Source organism: Herpailurus yagouaroundi, unplaced genomic scaffold (genome assembly GCF_014898765.1).
Source record: "Herpailurus yagouaroundi ecotype Mexico unplaced genomic scaffold, PumYag 199, whole genome shotgun sequence".
NCBI lineage: Eukaryota > Metazoa > Chordata > Mammalia > Carnivora > Felidae > Herpailurus > Herpailurus yagouaroundi.
This window is the reverse complement of record NW_024412430.1, coordinates 14,028,075-14,055,669: the sequence shown is the minus strand read 5'-3', so window position 1 is coordinate 14,055,669 and position 27,595 is coordinate 14,028,075. Positions and strand designations below refer to the sequence as shown.

The window sequence follows — 27,595 nt, the reverse complement described above, 5'->3', positions numbered from 1 at the left end:
GGATACAGAATTTTGGACGCGGGGCCGTGGACCATTTTAAGGTTTTTGTTTGTGTGTTTGTTTTTAAGTTTATTTATTTATTTTGAGAGAGAGAGTGAGACTACAAGTGGGGTAGGGGTAGAGAGAGAGGGCTAGAGGATTCCAAGCAGGCTCCGCACTGTCAGCACAGAGCCCGAAAGGGGCTTGAACTCACAAACTGTGAGATTATGACCTGAGTCAACATCAAGAGTCAGCCGCTTAACCGCCCGAGCCACCCAGGTGCTCCTGGGGCCATTTAAAGTTTTTGATCATTACCATCCCCGAAAGCAACCTGTTAGATCACTAGGCATGAAATCAAACTCCCAAGGTAAAATAAGCTGGACACCAAAGGACAGATAACTGTGTGATTCAACTTACATGAGGAAGAAGAACAGAGGTCACAAGGCAATGAATGTCGGGGAAAGTGTGGAGTTATTGATTAATGAGTACAGAATTTTGGTTTGGGATGATGAAAACATTCTGCAGCATCTCCCGGTGATGAATGCACAGCAAATTTGCTAAAATGTACACTTAGACTGGTTAAGGTAGCAGATTTCACATGTGTTTTTTACAACAATAAAAAAAAAAAAAAAGTCCCGGGATGGGGGGAATAAACTCTGTAAATATTACACAAAACAAAACAAACCCAACTGCAGGCTCATACGTGTTCCCGTCACCTTCACACACAGCACACAATACCAGAGAAATCTTGCTGGCTTTCCTTCCGACCTCAGACCCTATAGCATTTCAACAGGTAGCACGTTCAGTCTTGCCCTCACTAGTGACTAGAAGCCTTTCCAAAAATTCTTATTCATTCATGTGTTATTAAGGAAATACCCAGGATGTGAGAATACACCTGTAGAGAAGGACCTACCTATCCACAAACTTCATAGTTTTGTTAACAAATGCCTCAAATATTCAAGGAGAGAGATGAATTGATCTAAAAGGGTTTTGTTTTTTTGTTTTTATCATGCTGGCTTTTTCTTTTTTCTTTGTCACTGTGGTGCAATTGACTGATGTCCTGTTAATTCACTGGACCCTCATTTCTTCACTCGTTCGTCAGGCACCAGGGTGCTGGAGACTGAAATGGGCAATGCTGGCCATTAAGGGCGAGTGTGTGGAGCCTCTGTTAACCTAAATTTCTGTTCAGTGACTTTCCATCACTTTTGCGAAAGTGAACCAAGGTGCTCTTTCCCCCTAATGCCCTGAGGAAGCTACCTAAAGACACCTAGGGGAAGGGGGGAAAAGGCGTGCGTATACAATTGAGAGAAGGCAAATCAGACCCCTATTTCAGGTCAAAGCCGTTGTGGGGTGGGAAGAGGGAAAAAAAAAAAAAAGTTAAGGAAGCACAAAAAGTATTTCAGTCACAGGATCAACTAAGAACCCAGAGGGCACCTTCTGGGGAATATTAAGCACAGTACTCTGTTCAGAACGTGACTGTTAAGAGTTAGTAGAGGGTGGCCCTGTAGACCCTACCACGTTACAAACATGATGTACTGACACCTTTGTTCTCACACGTTAGGCACGCACGATGCTGTAGCTCCCTTGGGTGGAATAAAGAAGCCGAGAGAATTTGTGAGCCAGCAAAAGGCTTAGAGAAACGACAGAGAATTAAAAGAAACACAGTTCTGCTTTCTTCTCCTGAGACCATTTATCAGTTACTGTAACTCGCAACCCACTCATGCCCCAGGGAAGGCTTCTCAGGGAGGCCCGGGTCACTTCGCACTTTGGGGTTCTCAGGATGTTAAAATAAAAAATGAGACGCCAAAGATAGGTAACAACAGACTGTGGTACAATTTCAATGCTTACCAAGCACAACATGATGGGGGCGCCTGAGTGGCTCAGTCGGTTGAGCCTGTGACTCTCTTGATTTCAGCTCAAGTCATGATCTCACCGTTTGTGGGATCAAGCCCTATCGGGGTATGCACTGACAGTGCGGAGTCTGCTTGGGATTTTCATTCTCTCTCTCTCTCTCTCTCTCTCTCTCTCTCAAAAAAAAAAAATCTATATATCTATATGTCTATATGTCTATATGTCTATATCTATATCTATATCTATATCTATATCTATATCTAAACTGGCAGTGCCTGGGGGGCTCAATAAGTGTTGGACTTCAGCTTAGGTCATTCATTGATCTCGCGGTCCGTGAGTTCAAGCCCCGCGTCGGGCTCTGGGCTGACAGCTCAGAGTCTGGAGCCTGCTTCGGATTCTGTGTCTCCCTCTCTCTCTGCCCCTCCCCTGCTCTGTCTCTCTCTCTCTCTCTCTCTCTCTCTCTCTCTCTCTCTCTCAAAAATAAATGTTTAAAGAAAGAAGGAAACTTAAAAAAAAAAAAAAAAGGAAGAAGAATGTGATATTTTTGAAAGAGACAGGTCATGTACAATGACCGGAGTGAACCTCATTCGGAGGTCCTCCAGCCAAAGAAATGGTTCTCTCACGGGCTTGCCTGGGACAGGCCATCCAGAAGCAACAGAGCCCTCCTCCGGGCTTCCAAACTGCATCAAGACAAATTCTTTGGGCTATAAATGCGCCCTGGGTGAAAAGCATCAAATCCAACAAAAGTGTGGCTCAGAGTAGGGTGCCTGTTCCCCCTGAGGCAGAGGCCAAGACCAGTAATAGCCCAGTTAAGGCAGAGAACACCTAAGGAACACAGTACAAGAAATCAAAAGCACTGTAGCCTGGGGCCATCTGGTAAAGCAAAGAGTCTCCTTTCCAACCCCTCTGAAGATACGTGGCATGGTGGATACTTCTAATGCCCCTACACCACCATCATCACCAGCAGCAGCAGCAGCATCACCAAACCCTGACACATACTGCTGACACAGGTGCCAGGCACTCAGTGCTTTACATACATTTGCTCATTTAATCGTTACAACGACACTGTGAGGCAAGTACTGTGTCCTCAGGATACAGGTGAGAGACGGAGCATCTCACTCCAGATCATAGACAGGTAAGTAGCGGAGCTAGGATTTGTGCTCTGAGGGTTTGGCTGCATTAAGCCACACCCTTAACCAGGATATTATTCCACTTTACAGCACAAACGAGGGCTGAGAGCCCCATCAGGAAAAGGCTAATTACGCTTCCTAGGCTTAGGTGAAGAATGCACGTAAAGACCCAACATGGCGCATCTTAAGGAGACTCTCAGCAGGAAAGATACACGCATGCACACGTTCACAGTTGTCACTTTGCCTGCAAAGCACGGGGACCATAAAAATGATGGTGCAATTTGAAACCGCAAAAACCCAGTCTAATAATCAGGAAAGCACGATTTCTTCCACGTCCCTTAACAAACGTACACGCCAAAAAATTAAAAACTCCTATTGCCGGTTATATGCACACAAGAAAATGAAAAACGTAGTAAAATGAGTATCTATTTAGTACCTGAACTTTAAAGCACTAGAAAGGAGAGCATTAAGAGGACTTTTTGGGGTTTAAAAAAAACCCGTATCAGTATTGGACAGCATTTGCTGTCTTCTCACCAATTAACTTATGAGACAGAACAATCCTTTTCCCTAGGCTTTGGCAAAACGCTCAGGATCAGCTTCCAACATTTTACCCTTTGCCCTTTGGATGTCGTGAAATGTCTCGCTCAGATGTACCCTTGATGTGAGGATTTTGTTCTGTTTTATTTTTTAACTGCTGTCTCTTCCTCTGGGACATCGTCATCCTTTCCTTCACGAGCACCTTCAACCAACTTCCTCTGGCTGAACATCCAGACTGTTCTTTATGGGCACTCTACGACCTTACGTTTTTGTTGGCTTCCGTTCTCCGTAGAGGGGTCTTCCAGAAAAGACCAGTCTCATCAGCAGTCAATACGGGATGACCCTTGGAGCTTGGGTGCAAACTTCACAGCAGTCCCCCCTCGTCGGCCCCTGGCAGTGCCACTAACCCACTCTGTTCGCACCCACGTCTGAAACCTTGAAACGGGCCTTTTCTGGTAGACAAGGCTCTTCTCCAGTCTCCTCCTAATCACCATGCTTTTTCAGTGCAAAACTTCAACACTTTGGCCTGAACACTGGCCCAGTTGTTCGGGATTTCTATATATATATATAAAAATTTATATATCTATATATATATATATACAATTTAAATATATAAATATATAATATAAATATATATTTATGTATAATACATAATATACAATATATACAATATACAATATAATATATATAAATAATATAAATGTATATATTTGTATATATGTATATATACATGTCTTCAAAGTAAATGTTCAAATTCAATTTAAACTGAAATACACTGTGATGACTTTAGCCTTTATTTTTATGTTCATTGGACTGTTTCCAGGCTGGTTGATACTGAAGTTTCACGCAAGACTCCTCCAGTCTTCACAACGATGCCACCATTTTCAAATCCAGTCACATCCAAATTCACTTTCTGTGCGTTTTTCTTCCCCCCTACACTTACGCCTTTGGAGGCCGATGCCCTCTCGTGACTATCTACTTTGGTAGAGTGTTGTGCGGGTCTACCCCTGGGAAACAAGGAGGCACCGCAACCACATGCTTCACCATCTGTCCCTGGACTGAGCAACAGCCACTCGAGGACCAGTCACCACCACACTTTGAAAACAGCAATGGGAATGGTCACGGACCATCATGCGGGTCTGTTACTTACACAGCAAGGATCGAAGAGCCAGCCACCAAATGTGTACTTTATATAAAGACACAGTATGTCATGGCCTTCTGGTATACCCCAGTGTGTTTCCCCTCCCCAACTCCTGTGGTGGGGTCCTAACCCCCCGTGGGCCTCAGAATGTGTATGTATTTGGAGACGGGCCCTTTAAAGAGATAATTAAGGTACAAAGAGGTATTAAGGTGAGCCTGAACTCAGTACAACTGGGGTTCTCCTAAGAAGAGATGTGAGGATGGTGTCCACAAGCCAAGGAGGGAGGTTGCAAAAGAAATCAACCCTGTCAACACCTCGATCATGGGCTGCTAGCCCCCTGATCTGTGAGAAACTCAATTTCTGTCCTGTAAGCCACACGGTCTGTGGTATTTTGTTCCTGCAGCCACAGCAGACTGATTCACCTGGTAACCGACCTTCGTTACTGGGGACTGAGGTTTTTTAACTCTCCTCACCGTAATGGAAATTTGCGTGCACTGGAATGACACCAAGTGAGGACCTCCTCAAGGAGCGGAAACATCCCTTTGGGTAAGTGACGGCAGCCTTGGTCTTCTGTGCCCATCCTATAATCCAAGGGAAACTGCCCTGCCCGTAGGGCTGGCCGCCCGGCTGCTACGCTCTGTGTCTGCTCTCACCTGGAGGGACCTGGAAGGTGCCATGTTCTCAGAAAGGCCGGTCTCCTACCTTGGGTAGGGCCTGGCAAAGGGGTCTCTCCATCAACAGAAGAGCGGCCAAAGTAGTTCACTTCTCTTAGGAATCGGGACTGCCAGCGCGGAAGAGGCGTCTAGTGGGTGAGGGAGTTGAAGCTGCACGAAATGAGCAGGAGAGCCGCTGGTCCCAGGGAGGCTGTAGCTCCGTGTGCACAGGCACATACTCCTCACTGGTTAGACTTCCCCAGATACGTAAATACGGGCACGCGCAGATGCACGTATACATATACGCACAGATGCCATTAGAGTGTCTGTCACAGGGGAGTGCCTGGCCCCAGCACCACTTGAGAAGCCAACCTGGACACGTACACAAGTTTCAGATTTAGGTTTGCTCAAGTTGCGCTTCGAAATAGACGTGAAGTTATTTGTCAAGGAAGACTGACTTTACTTAATTCCAGGTCAGCAAAGCTGAATTTTCAAAAGAGAATCCTGAGCCCCGGTGAGCTACCCATGTTACAACACAATGGGTCATGCAGTAAGCCTTCAAACAGGTCTCACGTTAAAGCACAAACAAGAACGGAGGTAAACACGACCAGGTTTTACGAACGAACGTGCTTAGCACTACTCGGGCCTTCGCGGCTCTCATGGGCTCTTGGTAGGCCAAGCCAGGACTATTAAGTTTTGCTGGGAATCAGTGGCCGAAATTAGGATGGGCAGTGCTGGGTAGCAGAGGAGGCAACGCCGGGAGACGGGGTCCCCTGAAACATGGTCAGTGATCTGCACGGCGCAGGCACACACAGTGACCAGCTGTACCTAGTGGTGACATTCTAGCGCAGAAAATCTCCCCTAAGGGCTATTCTAGGAACGGAGCACCTGGAAAGTGGTTTAGACGAGGCACACCTGTCCATCACTCAATCTGAAGGAAGTGAAGAGGCTCTTTCAATCCCCCTCCACTTAAGGCCCCGCCCACAGCGGCTCCTGGCTCCTATACCAACACTCAGTGGTGTTCCCCTCGATCTTAATGCCAGTTACAACTTGTTACTGGAACTACACAATTGGACTGGAGATTGGGTAAAATGAAACACAGTTGCGAAAGGAAACAGGGCTCTAACTTCTACTGACCGCCAGGATAGTTAATGAAAGACTCCGTAAAAGGGGAGTGGCTTAAAACACTTAACAGTATTGCTGAATTTGGCAAGGGCTAGACTCATCACGTGGGTAAGAATATGCACTCTGCCTGCTTTGTAAGTATCCGGATTTGCCTTCAGGTGACGGATGGGTTCATGAACTACATGGGGCACTCCCTTCAAAATGTATACTTGACAGGTCTTACCACGTCGTGCCTCAACCCTCAATAAAGCTGAACTTGAAAAAAAAAAAAAAGATTCTAAGGGGCACCTGGGTGGCTTAGTCGGTTGAGCGTCCGACTTCAGCTCAGGTCACGATCTCACGGTCAGTGAGTTCGAGCCCCGCATCAGGCTCTGGGCTGACAGCTCAGAGCCTGGAGCCTGCTTTGGATTCTGTCTCTCCCTCTCTCTCTGCCCCTCCCTCACTCATGCTCTGTCTCTGTCTCTGTCTCTCTCTCTCTCTCAAAAATAAACATTAAAAAAAATAAAAAGAAAGAAAGAAAGAAAGAAAGGAAAGATTCTAACACCCAAACTGGAAGCTCTAAGTGAAACATAATACGGTTACTCAAGTGAGAAAGACTAGTCAGTAGATTCAGAGGTAACTTCATAAATAAATAAAAATGTGATAAATACTTGTTATGTTTCCCATTAAAGGTTTCATCGACATATAAGCGACATTTTCCCAGTGTAATATTCTCATTGACGGACCAGCTACTGATAAGAGGGTGTCTTTTGTTCTCTCTTTTCAGAATGGGAGTCAAAAGAAAAGTCATACTACCTTGCTTGTTCTTTCCTGTCCTCCAGCCTTTTCTCCTCTGCAAGAAGTTCTAAATAGCTCAATTATGCTTTTTTTCCCCCCCTAAGCATTATGGGCTACATCCCATTGGCCAGATCTGAAATGATCCTTTCATTAGGTTACTGCCCTACTCAAGTTGCAAAGTTATCCTTAGGATTCCAATTCCAGGTCTCCCCGCCAGACTCCAGAGGTCTCCATAAGCTGATTTTACCCCATCTGACTTGCCATACTTTCCGGCAGGGAGCCGAAAGCCAGTACCTTGCCGTGGTGCACCATATTTATCCCCACCTTTGTGGTTTCTCTTACGTGTCTCACCTGGAGCGTCTCTCCTAATCCCTTGTGCCACACTTCCATGATCAACTCATTCTCTGCTCAGGACCTTCCCCAGCTGTAACGGATCATTCTGACCTTTTCCTTATGGAGATGCCTTATGCTCTCTCCACTTCCTCTACAGTATCGAGCACAGCACTTGGGGAAGAAAGTTAGGGAGTATAAATAGAGTTGGAATACAAATGGAACTTTCATACAGCATCCCCTGGGAAAACTGCCCTTGGGTATACACCTGTTTACTGAACACTGGTCATGAATGCCAAGGGTCTGTTCTAGACATTTCTACGGGAATCTCCAAGGACAAAATCATAAACTCTGGCATCGAACTCTCTGTGTCTTCTCCAGTCTTCTCATTTCTCACTTTCCCCTTACTGCCAACCTCTGGAGTCACCTGTACTGTTGAATCTACGTCCTGACCACGGAGTAAAACTCCTTAGAGCCCAGGACAAGACATTGCTATGTTTCAAAAGTTGCCCAGAGCTTCCGAATCCCCATTAGTCTGGCCTCAGACCTTATTTTATTTACTTTCTCGTCCATTGCTCCTTATTTGAAATCTCTCCTTCCTGTCACGTTACAGTCTTGGGGTTCCCTACCTTTTCTTGCCGCCTTGTTTCCCCCCTTAAGTGCAGATACCCCAAGTTTTTCTTTGGCCTCCCCGTCCCTTTGTTCATGCTCCCGATAGTGAAATATGGCTGCCCTGGGCCCACAGCAGCCATCACTAGTATGTCTGATGCCCTCATCAGCTGCAGGTGAGAGGTCTCTTAATGACCCGTAGAGGCTTGGGGGCTGGAGAACTTCAAAACCGCTCTCCTGGGGGTGGGGGAGAGGGGGCATAAATCGTTATCTTGGAAGGCTTTGGCCTCTCCGCTTCCAAAGCAGGGCCCTTGGTGAATGTCCCTGTGCTGAACAGCCTGGACACAGACTCACAACCCTCAGTGAGGTGGGTGCTTTCTGAGCAGTCCTTTGCCACTCAAGAAGTCCGGTCCCCTATTCTGGATAGGACACCTTCTGTGGAGATCCAAACGGCCCTGACTTCACTCCGGGCACTTGGCTTCAAACATTTCTCTCTCTAGCCTGGACTTGCTTTGGAGTTACCAGTTGTGGTTTCCAGTATCTTGGTCAAACATCCCGGGTAAACGTCACTGCCCTTCTCCCAAGAGAACAAACATTTCTCTCTGGATCTCTCTGTCTCTTCAAAGGGCGGCATCATTCCCCCTCCCCCAGTTATCCAACCTCAAAACCTTTAAAATCATGACTGTCCCTCCTTACAGTCTGCCAGGCCTGCCCGTCACTGTGTGGTCTGCCCCTGAAAGACCTCATTTCCTTCTGTTCATTCTCCTCTTGCACAGGGAGGGTCAGAGATAATGGCCTCCCTCTGGGCTTCCCTTGCCCTCTCTCCTGGGCCCTGGTTCATCCTTCACAAAGTGGACCGTTACCTTCTGCTTAAAAGGAGAAACGCACATTGCTTCTCCCACTTCGGACCCTGGGTGTCTTTCTATGGAAACCAGTAAAGCCCTGGTTCCTGGGTCACGCACTGCCCCCAGGGAGTCCCCACCCCAGCTCTTCTCCTCCATTTCTAGCTCTATAAAAACACCATGCTCCTACCACACAAAGTCACAGTGGAAGGAGTCACACATTTCCACGCCTCAGTGTGGGTCAGAGCCTGGAACTCCCTCCTCCTGATCCCCCAGTCCTACGCAAATCATGCTCGTTTTTGCAGCAATGGCTAAAATGTCACTTCCTTCATAAAATCCTACCTGATCCCTTCCTTCCCTTGTACTTTTTACAATATGGTACATATACTTTTGTTCACTGTTTGTTTAGCTCTGCTTTGTAGGAGTGTTGTTCTCCAAATATGTCTGAATCGCCTATCAGTCTGAAATCTCTTCGGGAATTAAAAAAAAAAAAAAAAAAAAAGGTCGCCTTAATCAAGATGTAAAGGCATTTTGATTGATGCCTTACTCACCCAAAAACGGGATCCAAAAATCTTGTTGAAAGAAAATTAAATCTTCATTCTTTATTCTTCTGCTTTCTCAAAATAGCAGGGCTTACCAACCACGTTGCAAGGCCTGGCTTAAATGACTTCTGTCCAAGGGACGCGACACAGTCATACAGTGAATTAAAAACAACCCAGGGGTGCCTGGGTGGCTCAGTCGGTTGAGCGTCCGACTTCGGCTCAGGTCATGATCTCGCGGTTCGTGGGTTCGAGCCCCACATTGGGCTCTGTGCTGACAGCTCAGAACCTGGAGCCTGCTTTGGATTCTGTGTCTCCTTCCCTCTCTATCTGCCCATCCCCTGTGTGTCCTCTCTCTAAGATAAATAAACATTAAAAAAAATATATTGAAGAAGAAAATAAGCCAGACAAATGGGGCAAAAGATTTGGGGGGCTTTGTTTGCCCTGCCCCAATCCACTTCCTTTAAGGTGCCTTTATTTTACTTGTATATATTTCTTAAAACAATTTTTTAAAATATTTTTGAGACAGAGAGAGAGAGAGAGAGAGAGAGACAGAGGGTGAGTGGGGGAGGGGCAGAGAGAGAGGGAGACACAGAATCCGAAGCAGGCTCCAGGCTCTGAGCCGTCAGCACAGAGCCCAATGCGGGGCTCGAACCCAAAAACCGCAAGATCATGACCTGAGCCGAAGTCGGATGCTTAACCGACTGAGCCACCCAGGCGCCCCAATCTTTGTTTTACTTTTACATTTCATTTATTTCTTTTCAGTCATCTCTACGCCTAATGTGGGGCTCCAACTCACAACCCCGAGATCAAGAGTCTCATGCTCTTCCGACTGAGCCAGCCAGGGACCCTGGAACTGCCTTTATTTGAACTGCGTTTACCTGTCTTGCTCTGAAGCTTCGAGAGTCAAATGGCCTAAATAAGATATCCAGCCTCACTGGCAAAAAGGAATATGCAGCCTGGAGTTAAGGTGAAGATCAGGCCTCATTAACTCAAAGGGAGAACATCGTGCGTGTCCCCACCCAACAAGATGAGGAGGGAGGCCGGGGAGAGGCCCAGGCTTCCTGCAAACAAGGTGGGGAGAGGAGCTGACCTGAGGCCGTCAAAGCCCCGTGGGAGTCCCACTGCTCAGCAGAAGGAGGTCGACAAAGAAGCCCCCTCTTGAGGAGTGGGGGCAAGTCTTCCATTGATTCCATCTCAAAGGCTGTCTTGAATGTCAAGGCAAGTCAAGACAAGTCCCCGAGAGGACTTGCCTCCGGGGTCCTCGAGAGACTCACCTGTTGCTGATCTGACCTGAGCTCCTGCACCTTTTCAGGAAGCAGCTGGACTTCACAAGCCAGAAGGAGGTTGGCTCAGTGGGCAAAGGGGGTGTAAACTGGGATGTGATTTGTCTTTTGCCAAAACCCCATAGTCCTGCAGCTTTGCCCTGATGTGCATTTTCAAAATCTTTAGAAGGCAGTAAACTGAACGTCCAGCATTCATCAAACGAATCCACCTTCTGGGTACCAAATGCTCTACCTGAAAACTCTGCTCCCCCACTGTGAGGCTTAGCTCCTCATCTGTAAAATGGGAGAAATAATAGCTACTCCAAGTCTATGAGGAGATTAAAACGTGATGTGTATTTATAGCACCCAGCCTAGCACTGTCTGGAACAGAGAACGGGGAAAGGGTAGTGTCGGAACTAAAAGTCCTGAAAAGTCTATGGGAAGGAATTTGGACTAAGAATTCAGACCTGGCAGCTAAAAAGCAGACAGTATTTTTTATGTCAATTACATGTCAAAAAACTCCAACAAAGCCACATCAGTCTTGGGGGATGGGGTGACACGAGCCCACTCTGCGGTAGTGAAAACAGCACCGACTCTACGACACAGGGAGGCGAAAGCAATTTTGAAAAGAGGAAATCACAGCCGGTGAAATCTGAAGTGGAGACATAAGAGGCCTGTTTACGGAGAAGCAAAAATTGCTATTCCAGTGTGGGAAGGCATGCCCCCACATATCCCGTAATGGCCTTAAAAAAAAGTCAGTCCCTTTGGCACCCGGAGCCCGGTAAAACAGGGTGTTCTCAACACTGAGTGGAAGGACATGCAAAGATTCCTAAAGACAGGCTGGGGCTTGATGGGCCTCATGGGTTGGGATTTACTCAAACTGCTACAAAAGAGCCAACGAGCAGCCTTGTAACAGGTTAAAAATAATTCGGAACGTAATGGCACCAAATTAACCCCCTTCCGTGTTTTACTTGGCTCTGTCTCCAACCTGGGTACGTGAAGGTCAGTGAGATCACAGGTGCTTCTATTTTCTGTCCCTCACCTCACTCTTCTGTATTTCTCATTACGCTTTTATGACCGGGGGAAAAAAGTGCCTCTCAAAAAAACGATTTTGAATTTTAGGTTAAAAAAAAAAAAAACAAAAAAACAAAACAAAAACAAAAAACAAAAAACTCCCAAGGGTTTGGGTGCTGATTATAAAAATGCAGAAAGATACACGGGGCACCTGGGTGGCACAGTCGGTTAAGCGTCCGACTTCAGCCAGGTCACGATCTCGCGGTCCGTGAGTTCGAGCCCCGCGTCGGGCTCTGGGCTGACGGCTCGGAGCCTGGAGCCTGTTTCAGATTCTGTGTCTCCCTCTCTCTCTGCCCCTCCCCTGTTCATGCTCTGTCTCTCTCTGTCTCTAAAATAAATAAACGTTAAAAAAAAATTTAAAAAATGCAGAAAGATATAACTAAGCAAACAGTCCATCACCAGATTCGTTTAACAGGATAACATGGTGGCAAATAAAAACCCCGAACCGGGTTGGTAACTTCTCTTGCAGAATACGTATTTATGTCAGGGATTCCTCTGCAATGTGGACACTATAGTCTGTCGGACTCCACGGTGTCTTCCCATGCCTTCCGGTAATATCCCCTGGCATTAGTGTACCGATTTTTTTAAAATGTTTTATTTATTTTTGAGAGGGAGGGGAAGCAGCGGGGGGTGAAGAGACAGACAGAGTGGGACAGAGGATCCCAAGCTGGCTCCATGCTGGCAGCAGAGAGCCCAAGGTGGGGCTCGAACTCACGACCAGCGAGATCATGACCTGAGCCGAGGTCAGCCGCTCAACTGACTGAGCCACCCAGGCGCCCCAAGCACTGATTTTTTTTTTTTTATTAAAATGAGTGTAAATGGATTTGGTCTTGATAATTTGGGTGGGTGGGTGGATGAGGGGGCTTCATATGTGTCAGTGAACAAAATAAACCTATTTGGCAGCTGTGAAGCACTCGGTAGTGTGCAAGGGGTTCAAAAAAATTCTTGATCTTGGTGTGTAGAGAATGGCAGAAGCCCTGACTACCCGTATGGCAGGTACGACGCTCCCTTCACGCGCTCCACTATGCTGGCGTCCCATCCGCCCCGTCCTATCAGCACACAGACTCAGCTCACCATTCTAAATGCTACAGACAACCAGACCGTCCCAAACACTGGATCATGTATGTACTGAGTCTACTAACATGCAACAGGATCCTGTGACAAACCTGCATTTTCAAGAGAAAGCCTTCCTGAGAATGACAGGAAACCTCTCCCCAGTGTCCCCGGTTTGAATCCCTGAGAGCAGAGTCTCAGAGTTGGAGCCAGACCAGGGTAAATCCACGTGGTGGTCCCCAGGGCCACCAAAGGCAGAGTCACATAAGGACAGGGCAGGAAAGATGGGGCATGGACTCTTCCTCATCCCTCCTGGGGAGTGAAATGATGCCTCCAAGATGTCATATAGCAAAACAACGGCAGATCTGGAACCCCCATTCTTTCCACTAAGTTATCAGAGGCAACTTGGAAAAGAGGACCACTGGCAGCCTCGATCAAGTTTTGAGGCTATCATTTTATTTTATTTTATTTTTAAATTTTTTTAATGTTTATTTTTAAGAGAGAGAGAGAGAACGAAACGAGCGGGGCAGGGCCAGAGAGACAGAGAGGGAAACACAGAATCCTAAGCAGACTCCAGGCTCTAAGCTGTCAGCACAGAGCCTGACATGGGGCTCGAACTCATGAACTGTGAGATCATGACCTGAGCCGAAGTCAGATGCTTACCCGACTGAGCCACCCAGGCGCCCCTTGAGGATATCATTTTAAATAATCTTTAGAAAATATTCTACTGAAGGTGCAAGGGAAGGACATTTTACGAAACAACTTCCTGCGTTAGGATTATGCTTTCTACAAAGGACTATGAGCAGAGTGACCTTAAATATTGTATTTCAGTAGGAGTGGCAGACTAAGCTTTGCCTGGAGCAAAGTTTCATGGTCCTATCTACAATTTTTCACGATTCTGACAATCCCACATTCTCCAACAGAAAACAAGAAAGGAAGCCGTGCAAAAGTCCACGGACTTAGGCTTAAAATGCACATTCTCTTTTGGGGGCTTTCTTGTACAACACTAAAAATGAAAACCCAATTAATTTAGTGCCTTTTTAAAAAAAAATTTTTTTTAACGTTTATTCCTTTTTGAAAGACAGTGCATGAGCAGGGGAGTTGCAGAGAGAGGGAGACACAAAATCTGAGGCAGGCTCCAGGCTCACAGCTGTCAGCACAGAGCCCGATGTGGGGCTCGAACTCAGTGACCACTAGATCATGACCTGAGCTGAAGTCGGACGCGTAACCGACTGAGCCACCCGGTGCCCCTAGTGCTTTCTTTTTGCCTTTTCATTTCGAGTTAGATTAGATGTGCTAATCTGGTTTTCACCGAAAGAGAAAGAAAACAGTTCAAGCTGGAAAACGGCTGTTGCGAAATCTCTGGCAATTTCCAAGGAATAGCTGGGTTGAAGCAATGGCTGTGCTTATGTAGGCATAGTTAAATGATCTTCATCAATGCGCTCTGAAATTAGAACAGAGCCTTCAAATTCTTGAGGAACTCAGGAGCACTTAGGTCAAAACTGCATGCCTTTGGAATTCTTTTAAGTGAGAAAATTTTCCAAGGAGACACAGATCACTGGACCCTAATGGGAAAGAACACCAACAATGTCTACCTTGACCCACATCAGTCAAAAGAAAAACACGGGACGCCTGGGTGGCGCAGTCGGTTAAGCGTCCGACTTCAGCTCAGGTCACGATCTCGCGGTCCGTGAGTTCGAGCCCCGCGTCGGGCTCTGGGCTGATGGCTCAGAGCCTGGAGCCTGTTTCCGATTCTATGTCTCCCTCTCTCTCTGCCCCTCCCCCGTTCATGCTCTGTCTCTCTCTGTCCCAAAAATAAACAAACGTTTGAAAAAAAAAAAAAATTAAAAAAAAAAAAAAAGAAAAACACAACGCAGGATTCACAGAGTGTGCCGAAACGACACAAGACTGCAACCAAATCTCCCCCGAGCCCACATTTCTGGCTGGCCCACTCACGCAGTCGCAAGTATATTTGCTGAGTGCTATGGGTGAAGTGCTCCGATGCTGGCACAGGGCAGTGGACCAGACAGGGGAGCGCACCGGCTTTCCTGGAGCTGAATGCCAGTGGAAAGAGACAATAAGATAACCTTGGCATGATGGCATGAAGAAAACTAGCCTAGGTCACATGACAGATCCCGGCAGGGTGAGGCTATTTCAGCTGGGGTGGTCGGGAGGGATGTCTCTGGAAAGAGACCATCAGGGCAAGGAGATAGCCATCTGGGAAGGAGCCTTCCTGGAAGTGCAGAGGACCTGAAAGACAGCCTGGTGTGAAAGCCTTCCTGAGGGCTAGGGGAGAAGACCAGGTTCAAAGGCCAGGCAGCGGCCAGATGGCCACGCCTCCCAGACTATGCTGAAGTGTTTTGAGTTTAACTGCACTTGCAGTAGGAGACTAGAGTGTCTTATGTGGCAGGTTGGGGGAGCTGGAGTAGGGGTAGCAGGTAGGGGGTTATGGGAGTTGGTATTTGTTGTGGAAAGTACCCTCTGACCTCTCTGGGTAGCCACCTGAACTGTTGTGAACAAAGAGGAAAAGCCATCCTCCAAAATTCCAGGAGTCTGCAAATGTCACAGGCCCCAGCACCTAATCCCCTGCACCTCCACCTCCTTTTGTCTGCTCAAAGGTGGAGGATGTGCTGTGCTGTATTTCACCTCCACTGGGGGCCAAGCAGGGTCGGTAGAAACCCCAGGAGCACAGGCGTGGCTGTCAGAGAGGCTCAGGTCTCCCGGGGACAGCCAGGAGGTGACCTCTGTTGCCCTCCGCGAGTGGAGGGCACAGTCCGAGTAGGTGCTGCCCTTCCCTCCTGTGGAAGTCTTCTTAGGCGTGGGGGAGGGAAAATCAGAAATCACGTCCCCAGAGGCAGGACACTAAAACTCTAGCATAAAGTAGAGTGCATGTTGCCTAAACTCTGCTCATTTCTGGAACAGTTAAAAGCCCCACAAGTTAGAGCATCTCACAATCTATTTTAATCTCTATTAATTCCCATCTGTGTACACTTGGAGACCTGCTCTTGACAAGCTCTTTAAGGTGGCTAAGTGTGCACTATTATCTCTAATAGCATCTCTCAAATCTGGCTCTTAATTGCACTAATAAGGCGGGCACTGCTCCGACAGTAAGGAACAGAAACTTGACGATTAATGCTGCTTTCCCCGCTCCAAGCCAGTGCAGTTCAACCTACTCAACGTTCAATAAATGGGCGTCGAGTTGAATTTGCTTTGAAACAGCCTCCACGCGTGGACCCGCTAATAGGAAAAGCAGAGGATGATCGTTATCAAAACCAGAGTACAAAGTAAAAGGCAAACCAGCTTCATGGGATTTGGAAGGTTGTGGAAGGGACCCTGCGAATCAAACATAAAGCAACTAACTCAACCCTGGAGGCCCGAGATCACCACAGCTGGCTGGTGGCGGGGCCAGGACCCCACAGGCCCAGTTCCTGACAGCTAGCCCCAGTGCTCTCCTCCCGCATGCACGGAGGGTTAGGGAGAAAACCCTAGAACAGACAGTGGATAGCTGAGTGTGTATAGAGTGGTGGGCTTGAGGTGAACAAGCCTGTAGGCCAATCACACAACATATTCAGCAAGTAAACATTCTGTCCTCCTTAATTCCATTGAGTGGGGACAGGGACATCTCTACGCGCCCCCTTTCCCTCTCCTGGCACCCCAAACCGTGTATTCGAGATACGCAACAGAAGTATTTTTGTTTCCTCTTTTACTATTACCTATCAGGTTTACTCTGAAATTAGTGAATACTTTTTCGTAAGAGCTTATTTGTTTTTGGAATCCTTCTTATATGAACCAGGTTCTCTATGTTATGCATTGAAACCTCGGAAAACCCTATGAAGAACATGCGATTATTTTCCTCGTTTTATAGCAAAGCTACGAGAGGTTACACTGGGCACCCCGGGTCACAGGCTAATTACCAATCAATGGAGCTGGGATTTGAACCCTGGCCCATCATATTCCAAGGCTTACTTTAAAAAAAAATTTTTTTTAAATGTTTATTTATATTTGAAAGAGAGAGACAGAGACAGAGTGCAAGCTGGGGAGAGGCAGAGAAGAGAGGGAGACACAGAATCTGAAGCAGGTTCCAGGCTCTGAGCTGTCAGCACAAAGCCTGATGTGGGTCTCGAACCCCTATCTGTGAGATCATGACTTGAACCGAAGTCAGACACCAAACCGACGGAGCCACCGAGGCATCCCTCCAAGGCTTATGTTGTTGACCACCATCCTAAACTCCCCAGGTAGACAGCCACCAAACACAGAGGCACAGACAGCTGTGACACCCACCCACACAGAGGCACAGTGACAGTAAAGTTATCAGCCCTGTCTCTAACTTCCGGATACCCTCCCCCACCTCCACCCCATGAATGACGTCATTTCAAAACCTATACCTGTATCAAAACATCACATCTCACACCTTAGATATATATACTTTTACTTGTCAGAGACAAAAATTCTTTCAAGAAGATCTTTGTGCAGCTTTACTGATCGAAAAAAAAAAGAAGTAAAAAAGAGTGTAGGACAGACACCAAATCTTGATTCAAAAAAAACAGGCGTATATCTAAAACCATCTATTTGTCTGCAGGAGTCGGCTCCACGTAAAGATAAGACGAACTCATTGGGGCTTGTTAATATCAGTAAGCCCCATCCCATTTCTCATGGTTACTTTCCACGCCTGAGCTCTGCTTCAGAGCCCAATCCCTGTTTCAAAGGTTAAAACTTGAAACCAGAAATTCCACCCATCACAGTTTCAAAAACCGAGCAACACAAGTCTCTCTTGCTTCTCCACCTGTAATATTTATTCTAGTTGGTCCTTTGAGGGCTATTTCTTCTACTGAATTTTGACAAAAGGGAACAACATACTGAGTAAGGTCCAATGGCTGTGAAAATAATCTAGCCAGTGGATTTAAGAGTAAAATAAAAAGTGTAGAAAAGTGACCGAAATGCTTTTACTATTGTCAAATATTTCCCCAAACAACTCAAATCCTTGCCATTAATCAGTTCAGGACTTCCTTCCTAAGGTACTGCAGAGCGTGAAATTTGGCAAAACCCAAATCTATTTTCTAGGGCCTTAGCTCTCCCTTGTGTATAAAAGCGGAAATGCAGCTTGCTAGAAATTTTGCCCCAGTAGATCTGACGACCCAATTTTAGAAGCTAAAAATGCCATTTGAAAAAGGAAAAGAAATATCAATTTTTATATCTTATAGCAAAAAAACAAAGATTGCCCAAAGTGACAAAACAAAAGAGAAGCAGGAACAGATTAAAGGCATCGGGCACATTACACTTTCAATGAAGAATCCAAAAAAATCAAAGACAAACACACAGAGAAAACCTTGTCAGTATAAGATATTTTAGGAAAAAGTACATCTCCCAGAATCACAGATGCTCTTGACTGTGATTACAACTAGGATTTTTCAGCCCCTGTCTCTGATTTCAAGCTGGATCGTACTTTTAATCCAGCCCAAATGCAAGACACTTTATCCTGTTTCAAAGGTTTCTAGAGAGAAACCACCTCTTTGGATAGGTGAGAAGATAATTTTGCTATTTTTCACTGTGTATTTCAATAGAATTTCAAATAGATTATTTGAAATACCAATCTCTTTAAACCTTCTTGGTACCTTTTCCAGTCCTTTGTGACCACCTCTCCATGGATTTCTCTGCCTCCTCCCCAGGTAGGGTTTGGCACAGGCTGTTGGTGATGGAAAGCCACTCAAGGGATCTTAGCGTGTATTTGCAACCTGGTGTTTCATAGCTTTATAAGGCACACAGGTACATTCCCTTGAGAAGGGTCTCATTTTACTTCCTGATTGCCCCCTACTACTGTATATTTTAAGACTTTGTTACTGTTTTCTCCACTTTGAGCCGCGGGAAGGAGAAACCCCAACAATCTTCATTTCAGTGTGGTCAGGAGACAGGACCACGAAGCACAGAAATCATGGGGAGGCTTGAGCTTTTAGTTGGTGACAGACTAGTTGAGGAAACAGAGGGTTTTCTCTGTGCTGCCCTTCCTGGAGGCCCCTCTCGAAACCCTAACACTTCTAAAAATAGCTGAATCTATCCCTAGATTCAACGATGTGAGAAAGCGGGTTTTACTGCTATCATTCACGTAACATCGTTAGGGGCCCCCAACTAACAGGGCATTGCAAAAACACAGAGGTACCTTCCTTCATCACCAGGAGCTTATACAGCAGGCCAAAACAAACAGCAAACAAACAAACAAAACGCAAAAAAACAAGCATCTTAATACTCATACATGTGGACCACACAGACAGCCACCAGCAATTAAGAAGGACCTTTCCAAATCACAGTTTGGAGACATCACATCCATTGTGAAACAAAAGCATACTCTTCAAAGTTTGTTCCCTCTACCCGGCTGGCAATTAAATAGTATACAGAGCACATAATTTAGTTCGCATTCCAATTATCTTCAAGTGCTGTAGGGTATAAATCACTCACTCGGCAATTAAATAAATTCTGGGGTGTCACTAAATGTTTTAAGGAAGGGAAGGGTTCTGAAGTTGGTGGCGGGACCAAAGGTTCAGGAAGAATGGGAAAAACCAAGGGCTCCAGAATTCACCCTCAGTTCAGCTTTTAGCTTTGCAATCACCCCAGTTTTACTGACCTCCTGCCTCAAGAATGACTACAACTAGAGATGTCCCAGACAGGGCACACACGCCAGGAGGTGAACCGAAAAACCTGTCCCCCTGGGCTCATCAGGGACATCTGCCCGTTTAGGCCGATGGGATGCCCGCTCTCACACAGAAAGAAACAAAGGTATTTTTTCCGAGAAGTCATCCACACGAGCCGGTCATTGTGTACGCGCAAACACACACACGCACACATACACACACAGTACGTGGTGTCACAGTGTTGTCACCTGGGGTACACCACGGAAAAAGCTGTAAAATGCTAATGGAGATAGTGTTTTTAAACCCACGTTCATATTCTCTTTTACGCCTTCGAAAGGCACCATTCCCTGTTGAGGGGAGTCACCCACTGTCTTCGGAAGGATTAGGAAAAAGTTGGTACACAAAGAAAAACAAAACCCAAATGATAACCAGTGACTTCCAAAAACGGATTTGTGAGCCCACCATCAGAACAGCAGACTAAATCAGGGTTTGTTGAGGGAAGGGAGGGTTTCCTCAGTTCCAAAGGCTCTTTGCAACCAAGAGCTACTCTTGTGGACAGGGATCCACAGAACTGCCAGGAGTCATAGTGTTGAACCCCGGGCCGGGCCACATGTGGATGCGAAGTTGCTACATATAGGGCAGGAAGGCAGGGCACAATGCCTTCTTTCTTGGCCACAGAGGGAGTAAAGAGGAAGAGAGGCAAAAGGTCAGGCCTGAGGATATTGCCACCTGTTGTACAATAATTATCTGGTCTTTGTCCTGGGTTGCTGGCATAGAGCTTTTAAAACCCTTGGAATTTCCTGAGTGGCAGTGGTGCCTTTGTTATGCTAATGAGGTGACCCAGGGAGGGCCCCCAGAGGGCTTCTGGATGGGGGCTGTCACCAGAAGGACCAACCACCCGATTAGATGGTGGGGCTGTTGAGCGGGCCCAGCCTGGGAGGGGTGGGGGACCGGAGAGGGAGTCCAATCACCCAGCTGATGATTTTAATTATTCGTGCCTGTGTAGTAATGAGCCCCCGACAAAACTCTGCACCCTGCAGCTCAGTGGAGCTTCCCAGTTGGTGAACGCACTGATGTGCCAGACGGGCGATGTGTCCTGATCCAAAGAGGAGAGGGCAGGGGAACTCGGTGTCCCCTTCTCAGACCTCATCCAACGTGTCTCTTCATTTGCTGGATTCGCTGGTCCTTCTGACGTGGGGCTTCGTAACAAAACTCATCACAAAGTAGTGCTTTTCTGAGTTCCGTTAATCATCAGAGCAAATTACTGAACCAGCGGGGGTCATGAGAACCCCTGAAGTTATAGACGGTCAGTCAGAAGGAAGTGCAGGTGGCCTGGGGCCCCCCAAAATGTGGCTGCTGGGGGAAGGAGGCACCGTCTTGTTGGGGGCTGAGCCCTTTAGCTTGTGGGGTCTGTGCCCATGCTGGGTAGTTGGTTCCAGACATGAACCCAGTTGGGGCTGAAATGGAATACTCACCCGCAAGGGTCCAAACTTGGTGTGCCTGTGGGATGGGTGCAAGGGGCACGAGGAATGAGGTCCTGAAAGTGCCAGATTTTTCTGTGATGCTAATATAGCGCACACTTGAGGATGCTCGCCTCACAAGCTCCTTCTGAGGCTCTGGGAGGGTCCCTCACTAGGTGTTCACAGGGTCAGATTCAATATGCACATGTGACATGTTTTTGTCTCACTTGTATTTTTTTTAATTCATTATTATTTTTTTACTGGTTTTTTGCTTTTGTTTTTTTATTGAGAGAGAGAGAGAGAGAGAGAGCGAGAGAGGGAGCAAGCAGGGGAGGGGCAGAGAGAGAGGGAGACACGGAATCCAAAGCAGGCTCCAAGCTGTCAGCACAGAGCTTGATGCAGGGCTCGAACCCATGAATCATGAGACCATGACCCGAGTCGACATCGGATGCTCAACTGACTGAGCCACCCCGGTGTCCCAACTGTCTCGCTTATTTTGAAAAGCTCCCTCACCCACCCACCCATCAGATTCTAGAAGCTTCAGTCTTGACAACCCTTTGGAGGTGACTGTGGCAGTGTTGAGAAATGGGGCTGGACCGTCTCCCTGTTCTAGCACGGCGTGAAGAAAGCAGCCAAGACCTGGGCGATGCTCAGGCTGGGCACGAAAGAGCTGAGGGGTACTCTGGCAACACCGGAGGGGCTGGGTCCTCATGAGGCTTCCGAGTGCAGGAGCTGGGAATGGAGTCAGGACCCCAGACTTCAAGAGCACAGATCACGGCCATCTCCCAGAGGATGAGATGGGAACCAAGGGCACGTCAGGGCGTCGAGGGATGGGGCGGCCCGGCAGCCCGGCCCTGACCCCGGCAGACAGAACCGGGGCACCGGCCCCCGAGGCCATGATGAGACACCCACTTCCGCCTTTTTCCACATGCCACTTGAGAAGGTATGTGTGGCAGCAGCCCCCAGGAAGAGGAGAGAAACAGCCCATGGGGTGCATGCCCGTTGACCTGACTACCCCAAAAAGATGAGTCAACTCGAGATCGGCTGAACCGCCAAGGAAATCGAAGTCTCCCTCAATGGAAATAGGGATTTCAGAACAACTCTACAAAAACGTTTGTTTCTTTTTTTAATTGAGCTGTGTTTGAAATTGTGAACCTTCTCATTTAAAACAACATTATGGATACAGAAAAATTTTAAAGCCTTCCAACTAAACAGATTGTCTAAAGGTCACTGTGGGAATTTTTAGCATAATATGATTATAAAATAAAACCTGTTTGTGATAAAACCGTAATAAAATTTTCAAAGAAAGTGGCCATATCACTTAAATTTAACCTAAGTGTTCTGAGGCAGAGACTGCTAGCTAGTCACCAAAATCTTATTTTCCTGGGCTGGCGGCCAGGCCACATTTCCCAGTCTCGCTCAGAGCTGGTGCGGCCACACCACCGACCTCCCGCCGACAGAATCCGACCAGAGATGGATTCAGGCCTGGCCCGACCGAACCCCACACCCACCACTCTGTGCTGTCTCCCCCACTTCCAGCTCACTGGGGTGCAGATTAACAAGCTGCCAGAACACTCGGTCAGCCTAGATCCTTGAACAAGCCCGGGCTCACCTCGGGCTTTTATGTGAGGGAAAACATCCTACTTAGTTTTCTGGATAGGCCCATGAATGCAGGGTGGTGACTGAGCATGACCTTAGGCTCTATTCTTGCACATCAATCTGGTGCGGATTCAAGGTGGCACTCCATGGGCGCTTACTATTTGCACGTGGAGCTCCTACGTTGTAGCAAGATCCACCCTACCCACTAGGAGCCGAGCAGGCACGTCGGCAGCTAGCAAGAGCACGAGCAAACTGGACTGCAACTGTGACGAAAGAACAGGCAAAGGCACGCGACAGCACAGGGGAAAGTTCATTTGCGAAGGCGCCACAGATACGGCGGCCAGGGGAGCTGGGCCCTGAAGGATGAGAAAGCTTCCGAAGAAAGGACAGGGGCGGAGGTGGGAGAGTTCACTCCAGACTGAGGAGACAGAATCAAAGCCGGTGAGAAGCAGCTACAAGGAAAGAGGCTTCTGTTCAAAGAGAGGGGAAGAGCTAACAATCGGGGTTGACCACGAACTGGAGGCACTACGCAGACAAAAAGGCAGAGCGATTCCTTGAGGGGTGGCCAGCCTCCTGGCACGGGGACGGCGGAGAATGCGGTTCCAGCACGGGATGGGTAGCTGCTCCATTCAGCGGCCTTCCAGCTCTGGGATCTACGTATCTCCGGTGCCTCTGCCAAGCAGGCTTTGTACAACATTGCCGGAAGAAAGGAGAATTATTTTAGCCCTGTTTCAGCGTTGCTTACACGACGGTCTTTGCCACATTCCCTTTCAAGGCTGTGTTGGCTGGGATGGGACCATTCAGTGCGTTCGATCCTAAGCCAGTAGAGAACATCCCTTCACGACGAGGCTCGGGAAAACCCCTTGAATATGATGTTATTATCGGAAGAACTTAGTAGGCTGATATTAACCAGGATTGCTGCTGGGGACCAAGAAAACAGAGAACAGGAAGTATCTGTTTCGAACGCGGAGGCCGTGGCACAACGCCGCGTGAATTGCGTGTGCTGGCTGACAGCAAGTTACTAGCTCCAACCACCAATTATGGACATAGGACTTTCAGAAGAATGGTTCACACAAAGACATATTACAACACAGCTGTGTGGAGAGCACTTTTGTCTTTCCTGGGTGACTTTTCATCTCGCAAGACACCTCGGCCTGAGCATCATAAACGTGAATTTCACAGTGTAGTTTTGAAAAGCAAACTAGTTTTCCACTTTTAGACGTCTATGTTATAGGTCAAAGAAAGTCTACCGGAGCACTAGAAAGAGAAATACTATTCTAACATCACAGTAAATGAGTCAATTTCCACTTTCTGCATACAGAGTTATAATTTCATTTCACAACCCTTTCTGAGTTTCTACTATGCGCTCGGCACTGTGTTATTCATTAGTGATCTAAACGGAATGAAAAAGAAAAAATGGGGTCTTCTAAACTTGAAAACTTCCTAAGATCCACAATGTTATCTTTTTGTAAGAGCATTTCCAAATGATTATTTTATTTATTTATTTATTTGAGAGAGAGAGAGAGAGAGAGAGATAGAGAGAGAGAGAGAGAGAGAGAGAGAGAGAGAGAGAATCTTAAGCAGGTTCCACACTCAGCATGGAGCTGGCAACGGGGTTCATTCTCACGACACTGGGATCATGACCTGAGCCAAAATCAAGAGTAGGACACTCAACAGACGGAACCACCCATGTGCCCCCGGCCAATGATTATTTTAAAAAATGGTAAGTTCGGCTACATTCTTGCCCAATAAACAAGGTTATTTTGCTTGTCACATCTCGAGATTCTACATATAAAGAATGACTTTCAGTGTTGGCCTGGGCTGTTATCTCATCTCCTGTAACAGGACTCCAGATACTTAATTTAGTGCTTAAATAAAAGGGAAAGGGAAGAGAATTTTCCTGAGCTCAGAAATGATTGTTAAACACACACAGAACTCTTCACATTATAGAATGGATCTTAATTAAACAGCTCCCGCCTCACAACAGCGAAACAAAAGAAACCCATAAAGCCATGTTCCGGGGCCACTGGAATGTTCGGATATGACAGTAAAACAGCCACACAGGAAGTTACATTTCATACGCCATCATTCAACCATAAATATGAGCAGTGCCTTCTTAGTCTCTTTCTTTTTCAGTCCTTTCAAAATTCAGGTCACGTCTCTCTCATCATACAGCATCCTGAGTAAATCACATCTCAAGTGGTGACAAGACCTGTCTGCCTTTGATATCCAATCTCAAAATACTTCCCAATCGCCTTTCTACCCACCTACCTTACTTATGTCCTGGGTCCTAAAAGCCATGTTTTACAAAGCTTGGGAACTGCATTCCCTTTCGATAAAATGAACAACTCACAACAACAGCTTCTATTTTGTTTGGTTTTCGCCCAACTGTGCTGACTCTTTCCAGCCCACATTTACTGGTCCTGCCTGGAACGTGGATCCCAGTTTGTTGTCAAGGCAGGTACTGAGTCTGCTCCCTGTGACAGAAAGCAGGGCTAAACCTTCAAATGGAAGATTCCCACCGGCCTTGGCATTCGCACCATGTCATTCCTAGGTGCACTGTGGTATTTCTCTGCTCCCCAGGCAACATTCTGAGATTTCCTTCCCTAGCCAAAATGAGAAATCAACATTTTCCAAAGTGTGGCGGGGAGAGCCCCAAACGACAGAATAACACTTCCAAACATCAGTGACCCTGAGTCTGTGTTTGCGACGGGACAGATCAGATTAGCCGAAACTGAGCACGTCAATGCTTCAGCACTCACAGATTCTTATTTCTGGCCAGCTGTGTGATCCTGTATAGTCACTGAACCTCTCTGGGCCACAACCACTTTGTCTATAAAACCAAGAGAATACCAAGAGACCTTCCAGCTCTAAGTTCTTTGGGCCACAACAACTGCTTTGTAAAACCAAGAGACTCCAAAGACACCTCCCAGCTCGCATTTCTTTGGGTCTGGGAAATTGACAACGCGGTTAGAAAATGCCACTGTCTCTGGACTGACTCTGCAGACCTTGGAAAAGTAAAACTCGGATTAAAGACCATGAAATTGAGGGGGAACAATTAAAAGATCTCTAAGGCCCCTTTCCACATTTTGATTCTAACTCCGAGAGTGAGGCTTGGCCGGGCAATTGGCCATAAAACATTAGCGGGTCTCATTGCTTCCAATGGCCAATTCGGCTCTAGCGAAACATTCTTCATCATGTTTCCAGGCACTGCTTTGAAATGTAAAGCGTCCAAGGCAACAGCAGAACGACTTGCCCTATGCTCTGCTTTCACTGGCAACTCGCCCCTGGGTCCCCGATTTCTCAAGCCAACGAGAGCATCCACCTGGCAAGAACAGGTAAGGAAGCCACACCTACCCTCAGCCACTGCTTCTCCGTGAGGGCGTCGCTGTAGTCCACGTCCCGGCGCTGGCGAGAACCCCTACCAAATATTTTCTCCTCCTCTTCCTCACATGTGAGCCGTTCAACTTCGGCATCATCCTTAATAATCCAGGAGGGCAGCTCATCTTCCTCCATCAAGCGGGGCTTACGCTTTGGGTTCCTGGCATCTTCCCTCCGTCGGTCCATGTCCATGCGCTGCAGGTAGTAAACAGAAGTGTCACCAATGGGAAAGGGGGACTCTGTCCAGTACCGATGTCACAGCACACAGAACTTTCACGAGGGGCACCTGCATGGCTCAGTCGGATAAACGTCCGACTCTGGCTCAGGTCATGATCTCACAGTTCACGAGTTCGAGCCCCGTGTTGGGCTCTGTGCTGACAGCTCAGAGCCTGGAGCCTGCTTCGGATTCTGTGTCTCCTCTCTCCACCCCTTCCTCACTTATGCTCTGTGTGTGTGTCTCTCTCTCTCTCTCAAAATAAATTAAATAACACTAAAACAAAACAAAACAAAAACAAAAACAGCTTTCACGAGTCTCCTCCTATGGCTTCAGGGCCCCTTTCTGCTTTTCCCATAGAGTCTCTCTATCCTGGCTTACTTGTTCCGGTTCCTTCCTCACACACACTGTCCCACCAGAGATTCTGCAAGGTGAAATCTCCTCCCTCCCTCCGTACCCCATCTTTGAAATTCATGCATGTAAAATATGCTCTTTACAAATTCCTTTACTTCACCTGGGTGTGTGCAAAAGCTACCCCTTAAAACAGTGAGAAAATTCCAATTGGGGGTATATTTAAAAAATATGAGCCCCAGAAATACAATTTGCTGCTGCCCTCGCATGAAAGTACTCTCTGAGCATATCCAAGAGAAGCTTCATTAAGAAAACTTCCTTTAGGGGCGCCTGGGTGGCGCAGTCGGTTAAGCGTCCGACTTCAGCCAGGTCACGATCTCGCGGTCCGTGGGTTCGAGCCCCGCGTCGGGCTCTCGGCTGATGGCTCAGAGCCTGGAGCCTGTTTCCGATTCTGTGTCTCCCTCTCTCTCTGCCCCTCCCCCGTTCATGCTCTGTCTCTCTCTGTCCCAAAAATAAATAAACGTTGAAAAAAAAAATTAAAAAAAAAAAAAGAAAACTTCCTTGGACTCAGTAGGGCTCATGCTTTTAATTAAACAGAGGAAAAAAAAAAGTCAGCGACCCAAGTTTTGCTGCAGACTGGCTCACCCTTGGACTCAGACATGTGGGCACATAAATGGCTTGATTAGTCATTCGGCCATGACTGTATTGGATTTTCGGCACACCACGGGTTCCGTGAGAGGAATGTCCTTCGACGCTTTAGCTTTTAAAAAGTTTAGCTCTTATGAAAATATTACAACACCAGAGAAAAACCTCAGATGTAATGTCACCTCAACGGATCAAGTTTTAAGTAAAGTATCTCCCTTTCATATATTTTCATAGCCTTTGAATGCCTACTTCTCCACCTCTTGCTTTCTTTTTTAAAAACCCAGTGCACCTGGGTAAATTAAGTACTACATGCTGGGCTTTAACCGATAACTAAACAATCTGAGAGCTAAAAGAAAAAAAAAAGTAAATAAGACCTACACGGAATTGCTGCTTATGTTATACACACACACACACACA

At 47.0% G+C, this 27,595-nt stretch overlaps 1 protein-coding gene across 1 annotated transcript in view; it reads right to left on the bottom strand.

The window, feature by feature from the left end:
• The window catches only part of SMARCA2 (SWI/SNF related BAF chromatin remodeling complex subunit ATPase 2), a 185,551-nt gene that overhangs the window by 43,003 nt on the left and 114,953 nt on the right, over positions 1 to 27,595 (bottom strand). The window contains exon 28 of the mRNA XM_040449259.1: positions 25,945 to 26,163. Within this exon, the coding sequence (XP_040305193.1) occupies positions 25,945 to 26,163 (219 nt within the window). The remainder of the gene's footprint in view (positions 1 to 25,944; positions 26,164 to 27,595) is intronic.